This window comes from Canis aureus, chromosome 10, assembly GCF_053574225.1.
Source record: "Canis aureus isolate CA01 chromosome 10, VMU_Caureus_v.1.0, whole genome shotgun sequence".
Classification (NCBI taxonomy): domain Eukaryota; kingdom Metazoa; phylum Chordata; class Mammalia; order Carnivora; family Canidae; genus Canis; species Canis aureus.
In genome coordinates, this window is record NC_135620.1 from 70,963,087 (window position 1) to 70,981,964 (window position 18,878).

The 18,878-nt window shown below is 49.5% G+C and overlaps 1 protein-coding gene across 16 annotated transcripts in view; it reads right to left on the reverse strand.

Moving 5' to 3' along the window:
• Positions 1–3,002: 3,002 nt before the first annotated feature.
• The window catches only part of TNC (tenascin C), a 91,743-nt gene continuing 75,867 nt past the window's right edge, over positions 3,003–18,878 (reverse strand). For all 16 annotated transcript variants that reach the window (XM_077913071.1, XM_077913072.1, XM_077913069.1 and 13 more), the window contains 9 exons: positions 17,879–17,998; positions 15,811–15,954; positions 14,916–15,046; positions 11,647–11,779; positions 9,859–10,010; positions 9,017–9,113; positions 7,802–7,963; positions 5,708–5,871; positions 3,003–3,741 (listed from right to left, as the gene is read on the reverse strand). In XM_077913071.1, coding sequence (XP_077769197.1) covers positions 3,631–3,741; positions 5,708–5,871; positions 7,802–7,963; positions 9,017–9,113; positions 9,859–10,010; positions 11,647–11,779; positions 14,916–15,046; positions 15,811–15,954; positions 17,879–17,998 — 1,214 coding nt within the window. In that variant the 3' untranslated portion in view covers positions 3,003–3,630. The remainder of the gene's footprint in view (positions 3,742–5,707; positions 5,872–7,801; positions 7,964–9,016; positions 9,114–9,858; positions 10,011–11,646; positions 11,780–14,915; positions 15,047–15,810; positions 15,955–17,878; positions 17,999–18,878) is intronic.

Below are 18,878 nucleotides of genomic sequence, written 5' to 3' on the forward strand. Positions count from 1 at the left end.
GTCTCGGACTTGCTTCCAGAGCCTACCCTCTGTTTGCTTGTGTGACGCAGCGGCCGTTGCCAGCCTCCCCCGGGCATGGAAGCTGCACGAGGCCAGGGCCTGTGGTCATTTTGTTCACTTCGCGCTGGGCATCCGGGGGATGTTCAGTACTGACTTCTAAACGGAAAGGGAAAAGAGGATGTTGGGAGAAGAGAGGCAATCAGCACAGCCCACCGGGAGCCCCCACCCCACGCTTGGAGTTGCCAAGACGTGGTCGGGAAGAAGGATGGCGCCGGAGGGGCAGACGGAGAAAGGGACAAGGTGGGATCCCCTGAAGGATGGGGAGGTGTGGGCAGACCCTGTGGTTGGGGTGGGGGGAGCCAGCCTCATAGGCTCCTTGATTTGCATTCCTCGCTCGAGGCGGAAAGTCCCGCTGTGGGTATCAAATGGGCAAAGTTCCAGTTACGTGCCCTGGCTTCCACGGGAGGAGACAGAGGTCCCCTGTGGCTTCCGTGGAGGGAGGCCTGCGTGGAACTCATGGGGAGCGGCAAGCAGGCGGCTGCAGCTGTGGTGCCAGGAGCCCCGGGAGAGGCAGAGGCTGGGGGACTGGGTCCCAAGGGGCCGGCGTAGGTCCCAGGGTGGCAGCAGCCACGGTGCAGAATCACCCTTGGGCCTGGAGGCTCATTGCAGGGGCCGCGTGCCCGACACCGGCCAGGCGCTGTGCCTCTGCCGGGAGGGCGACTGTCAGCCGCCCTGACGCCTGGAGGAGGGGCCGCGAGGTCAGTGCCCCGACCCCTCAGCTCCCCAGCGCCCCGCCTGCAGTGTTCTAGCACTTTCCACCTGGGTGGCTAGCCCAAGACTTGAGGGCGCGGTACAACACGCGGAGGCTGGCCCTGAAAGGGCCAAGCGGGGACAAGGAGACAAGGGGGGTTGGAGGCAGGGCAAAGGGCAGGCCAGACTCCCCGCGTCCGTCCTCGGCCCAGAGTTTCCAGGGAGGCCGAAGTGGAGGAGGCCGTTCAGGAGCCCTCGGGGTGCTGGAGCTTGCTTGGACGAAGCCAGAGTCGCCGACAGAAGGACCGTTTGAGGACCGGCGAGCTCGTGCCATGGGGGCCCCTTGAACCCAGCTGCACAGCCCTGAGCGGCTTGGCTCGGGCCCTCCTGCCTGCCCAGCTCTGGGTGGGGGGCACCCACGACCCCCCCAGGGCCCGTCAAGGCCTCCCGCCTGCTGGGGCTCCTGCACCAACCAGAACTGCACGCCGCTGTGGCTCCTGGACCTCCTGCCTGCCCAGCCCCGGTGGGGGGGGCACCCACGACCCCCCGTGGGGCTCCTGCACCAACCAGAACCGCACGCCGCTGTGGCTCGGGGCCAGTACGTTGGTGCCCCTGGTCTCGCTGGAGGGGCCGGGCGGCCCGGGCTTCCGGCTGGGGGCTCGGTGGCTGCAGGCGCCCGTGGTCGGGTTGACACAGCGCGGCCGGGGTTGCTATGGCCCAACTGCAGGCAGCGAGTCTTGTGATCTGGGGCAGCCAACTGTGTATATAACGTGACAGCATTTATTAAAGCAAGATAAACTCGGCAGCAAAGGATCCGGCCCGAGCCATAAATTCTTCTCGTCCTCACATCTGAGCCATCACATTCCATTTGAATGAGGCCTATCAGCCCAAACATTTCCATTAAATCAGTCCATTTGCTGAAAATCTCTGAGGATCAGCTGGGGGTTGCTCCTCCCGCCTCCCAGCCCCCACCCTGCTCGCAAAGACGAACGTGTCCTGTGGGGTCCCAGCTCACTATGCCGTGTGCTTTGGGGCCCCAGCCCGCTATGCCGTGTCCTGTGGGGTCCCAGTCTGCTATGCCGTGTCCTGTGGGGTCCCAGCCCGCTATGCCGTGTCCCCTGGGTACAAACAGATGTGCTATGCTTGGGGGGGTTCCCGCCCCGCCAGAGGCATTCAGGCCGAGGCTGGGGACACCGGGGGCTCTGAGGCCGGGACACGGAGATACCCCTGACACACACTCCTTCTGGCTCTATGACCTCGGGGTTGTCGGAGGCATCCACTGGACCTCCCCGCCCTTGATCATAGCTCACAGCACACACACGTTTCCTCGGGGAAGGGGGGCTTTTCATCATATCCCGAGGGACAGTGAGAATACTGGGGTCAGAGACCGGAGTCGAAATCCTAGCTCTAGGATTAACTGGGGGTGGGGGGTGGCCCAGGGCAAGTCATTGCACCTTTGTCAACCCCAATCTGTCACCGACGAAGTGATAGTAGAGACAGCTAACACCTGCTGGCACCTGCTCCACCCCCGGCACCATGTTAAGGGCCGCATCTGGATGGGTTTTTTTTTTCTTTGAAGCAATGCTATGAAGTTAAGAACTGTGAGTATCCCCCACTTTACTGATTAGGAAACTGAGGCACAGAGAGGTCAGCGAATTAGGAGTTGGTGGAACCAAGATTTGAACTCAGGCAGTCTGCCTCTGGGCATTTTAATCCCTGCTGGATTATCATCTCCTCATCTCCATCATGGAATTTCCAGGAGGTTACGTTAGAGGACGGATGTAAAAGCATCTTTGAAACAACAAACTCTTGGGACACCTGGGGGGCTCAGCGGTTTAGCAACTGCCTTCAGCTCAGGGTGTGATCCTGGGGTCCTGGGATCGAGTCCCACATCGGGCTCACTGCATGGAGCCTGCTTCTCCCTCTGCCTGTGTCTCTGCCTCTCTCTGTGTCTCTCTCATGAATGAATAAGTAAAGGTAAAAAAAAAAAAAAAAAAAAAAAAAAGAAGGAAACGACAAACTCTTAGTCTTGAAACCATTGAACAAGAAGCCGAATCTGAAGTGGTAACCTTTCCCCAACTTCGTTCAACTTTGTTCAAAAAAGTGCTTTCTTCTTTCCCAGCCTGTAGCCCTCCCCCCTCCTTCCCCTCCCATCCTCCTCACCTTCCTTTCCAGCATTCCTCTCCTCTGTTCAAATACATTGACTCTGGTGGAATTTAGCATCAACAATGAAAGGCAAAACAACAGCCGAATTTAAAAGTACTTGTGCTTTTATTAAAAAAAAAAAATACAATCAGGTACTGTCCAGATGTGTTTTGGAAAGGAAGATCTCTTTAAAAATTCTTAGTTTTCATCATCATTATTATTATATTAATAATATTAATCATATCCTTAAAATCGAAACAGTATTGCTTTTCTGGTTTTTGTTGCATGAACTGTAAAAAAAAAAAAAAAACTGGGGGACGGCCTCCCATGACACACACCAAATCACTGCGAACAAAAATAATGATAATTATACAGTTTTGTGTAAAATACAGCTGGTTCTAACACAAACTACCACTGTACAGCCTACCCCTCTCCTATTCCCAGAGCCACCCAAGAGAAGGACAACCACCGTGACGTCGCCACTGGAAGATTTTGCTGATTCAAACAACAAAACAGACACCTGTGGAGACTGTTGTCTTTGGTGCGAAGGAAGTACTCGCAGAGGAGGTGAGGCCATTGCTCCTGCCATTGGCCCCGGTGATCCAAGGTCAGCTTTAACTCCTGCCAAATACCCGGTGTGGCTTGATGGTTGGACGGGTTGTATTGAGACTTTGGTAAAATTTGCTTCTTTCTCTGGGCCCTACTCCTCTCCCACCCAGTAATTGTTCCTGGAATTTACGCCCGTTTGCGCCTGCCTTCGAGATTTCGGAAGTTGCTGGGCCTCAACTTCATCTCAGCAAACTGGATTGAATATTCGTGGCCCTTCCAGTGGAACCAGTTAACGCCCTGTAAAAAAGAGAAGACCTCCAGATTGGTTTCCACTAGTCCAGGTGCTCACTGACTGTTGCCGCTTAGTTGTTGGGAACAAAGGGAGCTCTGTTTCAACCCGACCATTTGTTAGTTCACAGCTGTCTCTTGCATCTCTATGGATCTGGGCCGTGAAAAGTTGCAAAGGAGCGGCCCGAATCCGAGTCCATGTTTTAAATTTCAGTCAGAAGCCACCCGCATTTGCATTGAGCTGCCGTCATGAGACAAAATGGTGGCCCATGGAACTTGCCATTGGTAGGAGTGGGCGCGGGGGGAATTCAGGTCACGATTGGAAGTTACAGGATTGACTAGCTATGTGCAGGGGAGTCTCTAATTCACTCCTGCGGAGTGTTTTAATAAAGGTTTCTCCGGAGTAGCAGGAAAAACCTAGGGGGGACACAAATCTTACAACCTGATAGATGGAGTTAAATCTTAAGGCTCTTACTTGAGACATAAATGGTCTTGAACAAGCTGTGCCCATTGTTACTTTTTTTCCCCCCATTGTTCCTTTTTGCATTTCTTTACAAACCTTTCTGGGGCTCAGTTTCACCACCTTCTCCCTCCCCTGGGTCTGATAGGGCCAGCCTAGAAAGGATACTATGAAGATGAAATGAGTTTGTAAAGGAGCAATCATAGTGCTGGGCACATTTTAGGTGCCAAGTATGACTTCTCTCATCTTCAGTAGGGAAAAATATCCTTGGAAACTTGGCCAAAGATTTTTACTTATTTTATTTTATTTTATTTTATTTTATTTTATTTTATTTTATTTTATTTTATTTTATTTTATTTTATTTTTTTATTTTATTTTATTATTTCTTTTGCTCAAGAAAAGATTATATTTGTGTCTGGGCCCCTCAATTCCACATTTGACTCTTCCACAGAGTCTACAGATGGTAGAGTCTCCCCATCAAAACTCACAAGGCCCGTTGCCCCACCAGAGGAGGGAGGTCTACTTCCAGGAATGCTCCTATGAGGCCACCACCTCATTCTCTGACCCCTCTCCTCCCTAAGCTGAGTTGGGCTGTGAAGGGACATGGAGGAGTTAATGGCTGGTAAAATGCACAAAAATAAAGACATTTTATATGATTCCATTTTCTTTTTGGCAATCATTGATCTCAGGTAGTCTCAGAGTCTGACGGGGAGGTGGGATTGGAGAATGGCTGGTGCACCCCAGGAGCAAATGTGCCTGTAACTACTCAGTTTGGGGGAAGTACTGCAGCCTGACAGCTTGGTCCCTATGCTGACTTCCTCCGCCCTCGGTCTTCCCTCAGACGGAGGTGCAGAGCTGCAAGCAAGCCCTCCTCGTTCTATGCTGCAGCCTGAGGCCGGAGAGGGAAAGTGACTTCATGGAGTCACAGCTGCCAGGGCAGAGCCAGAGCTGGGACAGGACTCCTGACACCCCTTTTTATGTCAGTTCGTTCTTCTTCCCATATTGGATGGGAGGAGGTTGGAAAAAGAAGTTTCTTTTTGGGCACGCGTTTATGTTTGCTCACTTTTTCCAGAAGGACTTTGTATCACTCTGGTGGTAGGGGATGAGGAAAGAAAAGTGGTACCATAATGCTAGAGTGGACGCGTCCTGGGAGCAACACAATAAAGTGGAAAAAACACCCCACTCTTGCCCCCACTTCACCTAGACGGCCTCCACTTTTATCTACTTTTCCTTCTGGAGTTCAGACCCGAGTTTTACCTGAGGAGAGCTTCCTGTGTTTCGGATCCACATGACTAGGGGTTTCCCCGGGATCTTCATGTGTTATCATGTGCTGTTTCTAGGATTTTACCTGACTTGCAGTGTCTACGAGGTTCCTCCTTCCTGGGAATAGATGTGCCACCATGTCCCAGAAGTGGCTGCCCCCAAATCTCGGCCAGGACCCAGGGGCTGGGGTGCCTGCCTGTCACCCACAACCAGCTTCCCAGGCCCTGCCCCGGACTCTGAAAGTTCGCTCACCTGACTGTGGTTGTTGTCCCCATATCTCCCCATCAGGTTGACACGGTGACAGTTCTTGTACCAGAAAGCCCCCTTATAGGATAGGGCACAGTTGGTGATGGCTGAGTCCGTGTCCTTGTCAAAGGTAGAGAAGGATCTGCCATTGTGGTAAGCCATGGAGTCACCTGTAGTGAGGAAATATGGATCTGAGGAATCCCAGCTGGGGTTTCCTTGTGGGCTTAGAAGGGCAGGACCAGGGTGGCAACTGAAAGATCCTGGGGTGGCTGGCCTCGAACTTTGGACCCAGAATTAGTATCAAACACGGGACTGGAAGGGCCATAGGCGTGCCCCCCAAGGACTGATTTCTGCTAGAAGCAGCATCATGGGGGTAGACAGAGGCTTGTGGGTGGCTTTGGAGGGTCCAGCTTTCACTCCCTAGTGTCCCCTTGCACACGCCAGGCCTCCTGTTGAGCCTCCGAGTTCTAGAAAATGGAGCTAGCACATTGGTTCTATCCAGCTCAGGGTCCTGTTGGGACCCTCAAGGGGTATGAAGGTAGAGTGGTGTGCATGGTAGCTGTGATTCTTGTTACTTTTATCATGGCTTTTGCATTCCTTTACACACTGGCGCTCAGAGAGCCAAAGGCAGGACTGACATTTCGAAGCAAGGTACAAAGGGCCTCATTGCCTTTTCACCGAGGAAGCGACCAGGAGCAGGTAAGTAAGGATGAAACAAGATGCCCTCCTGTGGAGAGCCAGCTGCCACCAGAGGATGCAGCTTTACCAGGGCTCCCTTTGTGAAGGGGCTTGGGAAATAAATGCAGAGAGGGGGGTGGAGGTCGCATTCCTGCTGCGCAGAGGCTTTGCTTCCTTCCCATAAGGATATCCTTCTTGCCCGAAGCCACTTCGCTCAAAGAGATATTTATTGCCAGGTAATAAAATGTCAGAATTCTTTGAGGGATGTAAGAATGTAAACAATTTTGGCTCTTGGGTCTCTCTCTTCACTACCAGCACACTGGTCTCAAAAGAGCCCGGTCTCTCCTTAGACTGAGCCTGGCTTTCAGCAAATCTTTATCTGGAGACTCGGGGCTCAGAGAGGTTAGAGAAGTGCCATAGCTTCTGTCTTTTCTCTTTGCATAGACGTAACTGGGCGCACCCCAAAGCAGGTAAGGGTGGTGGGGGTGGGGTTGGGTGGTCGTACCGTCAGACCTGGTCCCTCCTCGATACCAAGCATATCTATCTCCTGCCTGTCTGCCTCCCCCTGTGTCCACCTTGGGCAACTCATTCAACTTTTCTGGGTCTCAGTTTCCTCATGTGTGTTCTAGCACCATCTTCCTGGAACAGTGTCTGTGAGAATTGGAAGGGGATAACGCTAGTGGAATATTCCCAACAAGGAGATGCTACCTCATAGGCCTGAATGCATGTGGCTTCCTTATTAATTTCTCCTCTATGGTGAAGCCAGAAAAGCACACAAAGGCACTGCAGGTCAATGACATCTGCAAGATCTGAGCTACGTTGTGTATCACACAAGGACCGCGAGGGCCCTTGGAAGGGAGTGAGCTTCTGATCGTCGGGGGTATGTGGGTTAAGGCTGGATGACCATGTGGCAGGGATGTCTTTGAAAAGATGCAAGTGGGTGGGTGATGGAGTGGACTGTCTGCTACTCAAAGTGTGGTCCATAGACTAGCAACATCCCCAACAGTGGCATCGCCTGGGAACCTGTAAGAAGTGCAGAATCTTGGTGTGTCTGCACCCACACATTAACAGGATCCCTGGGGGTCAGAGGTACACAATAAATTTAAATAAATAAACTTAGATGCACTGGATTAGGTGAGTATTCAGGCCCCCAAGAGACTGCTCATCCATCTAAAGTTGATACCTAAAAATGGGTGAGAGAAAGATATATTTTTCTGATTCCCAACCCAACTCTGTGTTTTGGTGACCAAAATCTACCCAGATCTGTTTAGTTGCGGTTCTGGATAAGGATTTCATAAGGATTCATTTATTTGTTGATCTGATAAGTCAATGGATTGATCAAGGAAACAAGGGGGGAGGAATTAGTTAAAACACAAGGAAGGCTTTTGGGGTTTCAGAGGCCCGGAGTGTGCTATCCCGTACCTGCAGTTCCGCTGTACCCCTCCACCTTCAGCTTGTAGCGAGTCTTGGCATCCCCCACGCTGAACCTGTCATAGACGGCGTAGGCTGTCTTCCCGTGGTCCCGCAGGTCTACCCGGAGCTCGTACTGCCCTTGGGCTGTGATTTTGTGTAGATTGTCCAGCCCTGGGGAGGACAGGCAAGGGTTACAGAAGAAACCCAAGTGACTGAGGCTATTGTTTCTATTCCATCCACCCTATAGGAGCAGCAGTTGGGCTATAAAAAGAGGTCCTTCTCACATAGACCTAGGCTTTGCACTTTGGTCTGCTCCTCGATGGCATAACAGCAGATAAAATATAGGGTGCTTCTGAGCCTCAGGTAGAATCAGGTTGACACCCTTGCCCTGCTAGCCTCCTAGGGCATTGTGAAGATCAAAGGAAATAAGGTGGAGAAAGCACCTTTTAACCTCCAAAGCTTCTTGCAAGAGAGAGGCAGTGGATGCTAACCGGGTGGACATTCCCCGGCCCAGGTACCAGAACACAGAACAGTGCTCCTTGCAGAGAGATTGTTGAAAAAGTACTAGATGCATGGATAGATGGATGGATGGGTGGGTGGATGGATGGGTGGACGGATGAGTGGATGGATGGGTGGATGGATGGGTGGATGGGTGGGTGGGTGGATGGATGGATGGGTGGGTGGATGAATGGATGGATGGGTGGATGGATGGATGGATGGGTGGGTGGATGGGTGGATGGGTGGGTGGATGATGGCACTGAAGTGTTGTTTGGGGAGATTTCAAGTTGCAGCTCCACTGTTTATTGGCTAGATTCCTATGGGTATGGGACTTCATCCCTCTTTTCCCATGTGCAAGATGGGAATTTTGTACCTTGCACAGGTGCTACGAGGCTCAAGGTTATGGCTATAAGGCCCATCTCAACACCTGGAGCCCAGAACGAAAACAGTTAATAACATCAGTGAGGATGAGTCTATAAGTGGTTCAGTGAATGACTTCAGGCTAGACTCAGTCTGGTTGTTGGCTCGCCCAGGACCAGGTTTTTATTTTTAATGACCTAAAGAATTTAGAGTCTTTTCCATGGAAGAGCTGATATTCCGTGTCTACTACCATAACTATTGTTCCCTCCTGGTCTCTCTCTCTCCTATGGGGCGCTGTGGGTTAGGAACAATGACAAGGAGGGCAGAAATGGGCATCAGGGACGCAAACATGCAAGGCTGCGTTACCAAGCCAGAATTCTTCTCTGCGGTCCCCGAACCCAGCAGCGTAGGCTTTCCAGTTGCGATAGAAATCCTCACGTCCGTTCTTGCGCCTCAGGAACACCTGTAACATAACCAGTGCATCAGGGTGCGCTTTAGCTACTGCAAGAGAGAGAAGGCATCTTTTTGAGAGGAAGAACATCAGACCAGTCCCCGGCTTTGTCTGTGTAACTCTGGGCAGGCCACCTCCACGTGAAAAACAGGGATTAAAAGTACCACCCAGGGGCCCCTGGATGGCTCAGCGGTTGAGCATCTGTCTTTGACTCAGGGTCCTGGGATGGAGCCTTGCATCTGGCTTCCATGCTCAGCGGGGACCCTGCTTCTCCCTCCCTCTGCCCTCCTCCCTGCTCGTGCTCATGCTCGCTTGGGCTTTCTCTCTCTCTCAAATAAATAATTTTTTTAAGTTTATTAATTACAAAAAAAACCCCCACTATCCAGTTTGAAAAGTAATGAGACTGAAATAATTCATGTAAAACTCTTAGCACAGTGCCTGCTAGATAGCAAATGCTAATTAATCCACATAATGGGCTCTACAACCGTCATTTTTACGCATCACAGAGTCTTCTGAGGATCAATCAGATAAATTACAAGAACATTATTTTCTCCTAGCTTTTATCCCCAGCTTCTTTCTCATTCCTTTGTTTAAGAGATGGCTCCTGAGCATCTCTGTGTGACAGGCACTATCTTGCAAAAACCTCAAATCCTGGGTGTGTCTGAGTGCACGGGGAGGACCTGTTCCCCTCCCCACCCCTACTGTGCCCTCCACCCCCTTGCCCCATGCCCCATGCCTGAGAGCCCTGGATACTCACGATCCATCCACCCCCATCGGAGGTCATGTCACAGTAGACTTCCAGAGCCTGGGCCTTATCACCATTCAGATAAATGGTGTAGAGGCCGGAGGTTGTGTCTCCATTCAGCATTGCTTGGGAGCAGTCTCTGGGGAATGGGTACAGGAGTCCAACTGTGGGAGAAGAAGGAAGAGTGACCTCTTAGACTAGGAGGATTGGGGTAGGAGCTTTCAAACTGCAGCTCCACTGTGTATTGGCCAGATGCCTATGAACCAGCACTTACTCTCTCTGAGGCTCTGTTCTCTTGTGTGCACGATGGGGATAAGGCCTATTTTGAAGGGGTGCAATGAGGCTTTAGAAGTTAGGGATATAAGGGACCCAGCTCAGTCTCTTATATTCATGGCAGTGGCTGATGAGCTCAGTGGGAGGAGAGCTAAACCACGGTGATGAGTGTGTATCAGGCTGACCTTGATCTACCTTGAGCAGCCAGGCAGCACCTGGTGCAGACCTAGGTCCTGGCAGGATGGTCGGGTCTCTAGCACCAGTAGGAGGCGTGCTGTGGATCAGGACGCTCTCCTGGGCATCTAATAACAGTGCATCCCAACTTCTTCAGAGGATTTGGGAGCCAAAGACAAGGAATCTCATCCCGAACTTGCCCTCCTTTGCCTCAGGACACTGGAGAAGTCATTTAACTGCTCTGAGCTTGGGAATCTTAGAGGGAGCAAACAAGAATGTCTGGGGAATCTCCAAGTGCAATAATGTGACCAAAAAAAAAAAAAAAAAGAAAGGTAAAACTTGATAGAAATGGATGATCTTGGGGTCTGCTCAGCAGACGGAACAGAGAACTGTTGGTTCTGATCTGACCTGACCTCCTCCTTGTACTACCCCTTTTCCTGAGGCCGTACCATTAGCTGTGTCCTTATTTACCTCCCGGCTCTCGTCTGGGAGCATCTTTATGGCAGACTCATATTTGTGTGTTCCCAGCACCTGGCGTGAGGTCTGGCAAGAGAGATTGTTGCTTCTGCACCTCCCTCGGCAGGTGTGTGCAGAGTGACTTGAGTGAAGGGTGAAGGGCAGGAGGCAGCTCCGGGATGCACTCTGTGTATCCCATGGTCAGGGCTTTCCAAAAGCCAACTCCTCCCTTTCTCAGAAATGCATGCTTCCTCTTAATTCCCTGTGAAACCTTGCCCATTTGCCATCTGCAGAAGACACCCGGTGGCAGGGTGCAGGGCTGGTTCCCTGGGCTGGGACCCCTGAGTCTCACTCATACTATAAGCATTTAGTCATTGGGAGCCTCTCCTTCTCCCGCCAGAAACCTGGGCCCTGATTATTCTACCAGCTTGGGTGGAGGACTGTTTCTGCTTTTGAGCATGGACAGACTTTGTAAAGGCTGACATGCTGAAGGGGAAGAAAAGGGACACAGCTTACAGTGAGCCCTGCCCCCTCGGCTGGGAGTTCAGATACAACCCAGGGACCTGCACAAGGTCCTTGTGAAGAAGGGATCCTCGTGATCCCATTGTAGATGAAGGAACTGAGGCTTGCAGAATGGCGGTAACTTGCCTAAATCACCCAGAGCGATGGGGGAGACGGGGTTTGTATCCAGATGTCTCACTACTGGCTTTCCTTCCCGTTCACCTCGGGAAAGGGAGGCCCTTGCCCTCCTGCACCCACATTCCTGGGCCTTTCAGGTAGTAGCAGGCATTGAGCCTTTTAATGGAAAAATTCAGTCATAGTCAGAGGAGAAGTGGAGGTTTGACTTAGTCTCACAAAGTTGCATCTCAAGGCCCTGTTGCACCCTGAGTCCCTTACTTGTGGTAAAGCTGGTCTGGACCAGCTTGCTCCTCAGGGGCCCATTCAACGCTTGGATCTTGGCCGTGTAGTGGGTGGATGGGCTCAGCTCTGCCAGGTTATAGGAGGTGGTTTCTGGACCCAAAATCACTTCCTAAGGGGAGAAGAAAGAATATAATAGTTTGGGGGTTTTTTTTGTTTTTTTGTTTTTTTGTTTTTTTTGTCACATAAACTCTCAGGGTTTAGCTGATATATGCATTCATTCACTCATCCATTCATTTCTTCATTCAAAAGAATCCACTGAGTCTCACTGTGTGTCAGGCTCCATGCTCACTTCTGGGACATCAGAGATGGGGAGAGTGCAGTATGAGCAAAGGTCCTGAGGCCAAGAGAGGCATTAAAATAATATGCAGAAGTAAGGACCTACCTCGACCACAGTTTGTTTCAGGTGGTGGAGTGGTGGAAGAAGTGGACAAAAACCAGGTTACAAAGGGTCTTAAGTGCCAAGCTGTGGAATTTGAAGTTTATCATAAGGAACGTGGATTCCCCAAAGGTTTTTGAACAAGTGAATGATGTGAACCAAGAAGCTTAGCTTTGTAACAAGATGAACCACACAAATGGCAAAAGGATTAGATTTTGAGACCTGTCATATCAATGTCCCTAATATGGATCTTTTTCACAGTCCTCTGGGAAGCTTTAAAATAAAACAATGCCTGGCCTCCATCTCAGACGGGCCGCATCGCCTAAGGGCCAGAAGTGGAGCTTTGCCAAGTGCATATTTAAGAAGATTCCCACACGATCCTGTTGCAGTGACTCTGGGGCTCTCTTGAGTCAGGGGTGATTGCAGGAGCTTGGCAGGCATGGCGGGAAGCTGAAGCTGACCCTAGAACAGAGATGTCTAGGAGAGGCATGCATGCCTCTCACTACCCCTGTAGTTTGTGATTGCTCACTGGGCTGCTGTCCAGATTTTCCTCCTTTTCAAATTCTCTTTCTAGCTTCCAATGCCTGTGACTTCACCTTTTAGCAGATGACCTTGGTGTCTTGGTGTCTGGGATTGGAATCCAACCTACACTGCTGGCAAACCTAACCCAACAGTGCTGTCTGCAACCTGCAAACACAGCTGACAAGGCATAGACAATAATGAGTCATGTCAGGACCCTGTAAGGTTCTCTTGCATCTTCATGCTGGGCTGGTGAGGTTATCCTGATTCTTCCCATGAAGGGTGGGGGGCTGACTTTCAGAGAAGCTGAGGGACTTGCTCTCACTCCATAGTTTGTTGGTGGCAGACGTTAGTCTCATCTCCTGTCTCCTAACATCCTGTCTAGGACTCTCCTCCTACACCAGGTTGATTCTCTTGAGTGAAACATACAGATTTGGGGATTGGGCAGGCAGAAAGGTTAAGTCAGTAAGCTGACACCAGTGACCTTTATGTGGCCCCCAGGTCTGGTCCCTGGGGAAGGATCAAGTCTAAAGCTGAGTTCATTGAATTACTTGGGGGATACAGTGACGGCTCAGCTCTCTAGGCTGCTGTGCAAAGTCCTTTTCTAAGCAATCAGGGTAGATTGAAATGAGGCTCAAGACTTCAGGTAAACACAGTCCTAGAATGCCTGCTGGGAAGGGACTTTCAAGATTGGTCAATCCAATGCACTCATTTTAGTGAATCAATGCACTAGTTAAACATGGCAGATTGGACATGCCAGTTTAGCTATACTTTCTTCTGGAACCCACTACAATGAGAGTAAAGGGATAGAAAGTACAAGCCCATGAGGATGAAGTGAATGACAGATGAGACACAAGCATGCAATGTCAACAGTATCTTGAGAGATGGGAAGGGAGTCGTGGAGTGACAACCCCGGGGGGCGCAGAACTCAGAAGGCTGGGGGATAACTGACTGAGTGGGTGGAGCCAGTCAGAAGCTGGTTGATGAGTGCTGCTGAGCCCAGCAAGTTCAGGAATGGAATTTTTACGAAAGCAAAGATGCCTTTGAAGGCCAGTGTGGGGCATGGGTGGACAGAAGTTTGTTTAAAAAGCTTAAATAAAGAACAGACTCCAAGCTCTCCCCAATCCCCCCCCCCCCCCCACCACGGTGTGGATGACTGGCTTTCCCTCCAGATGAAACAGTGAGATTAACTCTCTGGAGACATTGACCAGAAAGAAGACTGTGGATTCAAATCCACCAGGTGGATGCACTGGAAACAGAAGTGAAGGTATGTACACAGTAGGGTCTCAGACTCTTCCTCTGATTACTCTCCTGGCAGCTTGTTTTGAAGGGGTTGGAAGAACTCCAGGGAGGCGGGTTAGCTCCAGAGAAAAGGCTTACAGAACTGCTACTTGAAGTCCCCCAACAAAATAGCTGGGTTCTTGCCTACTCACTCTATGGTGACCCCCAGTAGTTGACAAGGCCTGTGTCTGCAATCAGAACTCCCAATAAACTGTTTTCATTCTTGGCTCAAGTACAAAAGGATCATCAGACATTGGGTGGAAGTCTCCAAAATGAAAGATAAAGACCCAAACCAAACAATAGCAATGACACAGACAGAGAAAAAAAAAATAAAGAAGAAGAATTTGGAAGAGACATTATGAAGGGTGTAAAACAAAATACCAGTTAACATATATTCTTAGAGATAAAGAGAAGATAATGATACGTGGAATACAAACCATACGCTAGAGAAAGGTGAACGAGCAGGGAATAAGGAAAAGATCTTGGACAGGTAAAGAGTGATGACTAAAATGAAAAATTCAGTAACGGGTTCAGAAAATAAAGTTTAGAGGTCAAGTTCACTTGTATGAAAGGAAGGGCTAAAGTCATTTCAAAGAAAGTAAAAGAAAAGAAGTTAATGAGGAGAGAATACAAATAACAATTGCTGTAAATAGTATTCACAGTTGATGTCCTAAGAATGTGGTGACGTATGTTTCAATACGTAATGGAACTATGCCATCTGCAAGATAGTGTATATACGGCAAAGATGCTAAAGAGGCCCTTGGCTTCTGCTCAATAAAACATTAAAGGACCACGAATCCAACTCCTAAAATGTCCTTCAGTCTTGTGAGCAGTGGTTCTTGACCTTGGCAGGCTATCAAAACTGGAGTCTGGTTAAAATGAGACAGGGAGGCTGGAGCATATGATTCAGAAGACCTGGCATGGCATCCAGTCCCTATTAATTTTTTTTTTTTTTCCAGCTCCCTAGCTGTGCTGGGATGGAGAAATAGCCCCAGGGTAATTCTTCTCTCCTTTGAGGGTCATGTACAGGTTTCAAACAGCAGCGGGGAGTTTATAGACTTCAACATACCTTGACTGTCCCATCCACAGATTCATACACCAATAGGTAACCGGTGACAGATGCCCGGGGGGGTCTCCAGGTGAGGAGGGCAGTTTCTGACTGAACCTCAGTGGCAGTCAAGTCTCTTGGAGAATCAAGGTCTGCAGAAGATAAGTCATCTGTTATCAAGTATGTCAGCAACTCTAGGACAAAAATCCCTGGCTGGGTTATCAGGAAGCCTGGCTTCAAGTCCTTTTCCTATATGACCTATATGACCTTGCACAGAACCTTTCATCTGTAAATGCGGAGATTGAGTCATGTGATCTCCAAAGACAATTCTCTGTGGTTTGTTTCACCTGAAGGGCCAGGTTTTCCTCAGCCCAACATACTTTTTTTTTTTTGGAGACCAACATACTCTTGATTGGCCTTGGGTGGATTTGCGGAGAAAGACAGAGCTGTGAACATCATCCCTAACCCCCTTGCTCCTCAGTAAGCAGATAGATGAGTGCAGATATTGGTGTTCACCTCTGCTGAAAGGATGAGTATTTCCCCATTTGCTGCAGTTTGTAAAAAGATCTCAATGTATAAAACCCAATGGACATCCAGGAAAATGTGCCATAAAATCTTTCTCTTAAAAATATTTCCCTGCCTAGAATATGGATCATTAAATACTGGGTTTAGGGCCAACGGGGACTGGTTTTTCACTTAAAAAGGCCATCCTCTTAAAACGGTTTCCTAGTCCATGGGGAGAATAAGGTCATTTCAGTTCAAAAGGAAATGGTGTGTGTCTTAAGGTCCTGATTGAGTGGGCGCTGGTGAATTGAGCTGGTGCTGACATCATCACATTGCAAGGATCTGACTTAGGAAAGAAGGCTTGGAGAGCATGACCGTCTAAGAGGGAGGCTGTGGGTGGGCGTCTTCGTACCTGTTGTGAACTTGGTGGTGATGATTGAGCTCTTCTGGGGCCCTTTCTCTGCAAAGATCCTCAGTGTGTACTCGGTGGCAGGCTCGAGATCGGTCAGGGCATACTCCACCGTGTTCCCGGACACTGTGCGTGTAATTTCTGGCACTAAACATGAAATACACACCGAGGTGGTTACCTCTCCCTGTGTGAGCCATCAGCACACGTGGCACACGGCGCACACATCTACTTCCAGCGGAAACTTTCAGTGACCCTGAAGAAAAGCAGGTCTGATTTCCGACTCACACCCTTGCCTCTCTCTTGAGTGCTCAGCTCACATATAAAGGATTTATCATATGGAGACTGGATTTTTCCAGGCACAAGAACAAGAGGAAGCTAACGAGGCTAGCGAGCTAACGTCTCCAAGCCTCGGGCTGCCCAGATTTAATGCGTCCCGTTACATGGTCTCCCCTCTTGTTCTCTTACTCTCGTGTCCCTTTATAATTTGACAAATGTTGTGTTGAGAACCACAAAAATCAGGCAGACACAGACCCACTACAGCCTGGTTACTACCTCTCAGACCTATTGGGTCATGTCCAGTGGTGGAAACCAAAGCACGGTGCCAGATGCATGTGTTTATTTTCTGATCTCAGGTGACTGACCGACTTCTCTGGCTTGCGGAGGACTGAGAGATTTCCCAGGGCATGGGGCTTTTAGTGCCGGCACTGGGAAAGCCCTGGGTAAACTGGAATGAGTCCATCATCCTGTTTATCTTCTATGAAACCTGCTTTCCTGGACCAGGCCCTTTTCTAGATCTGCATCTTCTGGTTCCATAATCCCTGTGAACTATATTCTGATTTGCTGTTGGTGTTATGACATCAGCTTCCTTGACTCTAAGGAGTTCGCTCATTGGGAATATTTAAGAATTGAAGAGATGAATGAATGAATGAATGAATGAATGAATAAATAGAAGAGTAAAAAAAGAATAAACCCCCAAATCTCTCTTCTCTCGTTCTCCAATTCATTCTATGCTCATAAAGAACTCTCTGAGGTTGAGCCCAGGGAGGAATTAAGATTTTCAGGGGCCCCAGGTATGGGTTATGGCACCTCCTCATGATGTCACTGCAAGTAAAACAAAACCGAACCATAAAATATGAAACTTACACTTACTTTGGGATTAAGATAGTAAAGTCTTTGTCTAGGGTAGCTCATTACAAAAGCATGAGTTCATTCACTGAAAAGCAGTATCTTTCTCCTCTCTCTTACTTATATTTGATCTTATGTTTTGGTGGCCATGGAGTATTGCTGCCCCGAATAAGTGTCTAATAGGCCAACTGAATAAATTAATTATCATAGATGTCTGCAAAGACAGGGAGAAATAATTTCTGATTTCTCAATCTCATCTGTTACAACTGGCCTCCTCTGTAGACCTTAAGAGGCCCGGGCTCCCCAGTGCCTCCTGAAATAGCCTGTTTAAGACTCTAGATTCTAGGGATCCCTGGGTGGCCCAGCAGTTTAGCACCTGCCTTTGACTCAGGGCGTGATCCTGGAGACCCAGGATCGAATCCCACGTAGGGCCCCCGGTGCATGGAGCCTGCTTCTCCCTCTGCCTGTGTCTCTGCCTCTCTCTCTCTCTCTCTCTCTGACTCTATCATAAATAAATAAAAATTAAAAAAAAAAGACTCTAGATTATGAACTCATTCTTTGTAAGAGATTGGGGGAGCTGCCTAGAGAGAAAGGCTCACAGTGACAGGCAGGGAGACTAGCAGGAGAGAGGGGACGGACTGAGGAAACACATGCAGGCTGGACATGTGCCCTTTTTCCCCTTTAAATGGCCTGCTGGCCTCCTTTGGTATAACCACAACATTGATGCTCTTCAGTTGTCAACAAGCAGAGGAGGATGGCCACCCTCTGGCCAGGCCCCCCATGTCGACTTACCCAGCCCCAGCCTTCAGCCCATGATTCTATTCTGAGGTTGAGAGCCACAAGTTACCCATGTATTTTTGCCATCCTGGGCCAACATGACAGGGAAGAGGGATAACTGCATGACAGACACTCCTCCTGGTGGCGAGGGTCTTAGACATGACCTTACCTCTCTCCCCTGTGTAGGAGATGACATAACTGTCCACAGGGGCAATGGCTGGCTGCCACATGGCCAGGGCTTCCGTGTCGGTGACATTGGCTGTCACCAGGCCAGATGGGCCATCCAGAGCTGCAAAGAAAGATGATGACATGTTGGAGAGATAGGCAGTCATGGGCTAGGACATCAGACCACAGCTGATCTGCTGTCTCCCTGCTCCTGGACTCCTGGTGTTGGGACACAGTGCCTGCTGCATGGACAGTTCCAAGTCCTGAGTCTGGGGCCAGGACAACCTGGGTTTGAGTCATGATTCCTTCCCTTGCTGGCTGGGTTATCTTGGGTCTCTATTTCCCCACTTGTAAAATGGGGACACTAATTCTGTCTGGCTTTACCCTCAGTGTTGTTTTGATGCTCACATGCTATGACAGGTGGAAAGGAGCTATATAAACTGGAAAGGGCTGAACACATGGTGAGGGTTGTCATTATAATAGTTCATACCACTTTTCCCAGTGTAAGAACTTACAAAAACAGGGAGCCTTAGAGAGTAAAGGCTGCTGGAGGCTCTTTTGGGCTTTGAACGATAACTCTAGGTAGGTGGCTGATGGGCAACAGGGACCCAGGCCCCAGAGGCTGGCAGTCCCTGGTTCTATCGTAGCTTCTTGGGCTAGTGTCTGTGTGCCCTTTTCCAAACCTCATTTCTTCAGGTGTCAGAGGGTGGCTGCTAGGATGAACTAGTCCATGTACGTGTGACGTGTGCTAGGGCAGTGCTTGCTCAGGGCAGCTGCTGTTCTTAACATGACTATTAACATTGTTGGAGTCTTAGATATGCCTCCCAGATGACTTGTACAGACAAAGAGTATGGGCCTGTTTAACCGACCACTGCTAAGACCTAACATCCCTTTCTCAGAAACGAACCTGAATATGACTATTATCCTCTTGCATTTGCATTTATTACTCAGTTATTCCAGAACAACGGCATTTGGAAGGGTGGAGAGCAGCTGTCATCAGCTCG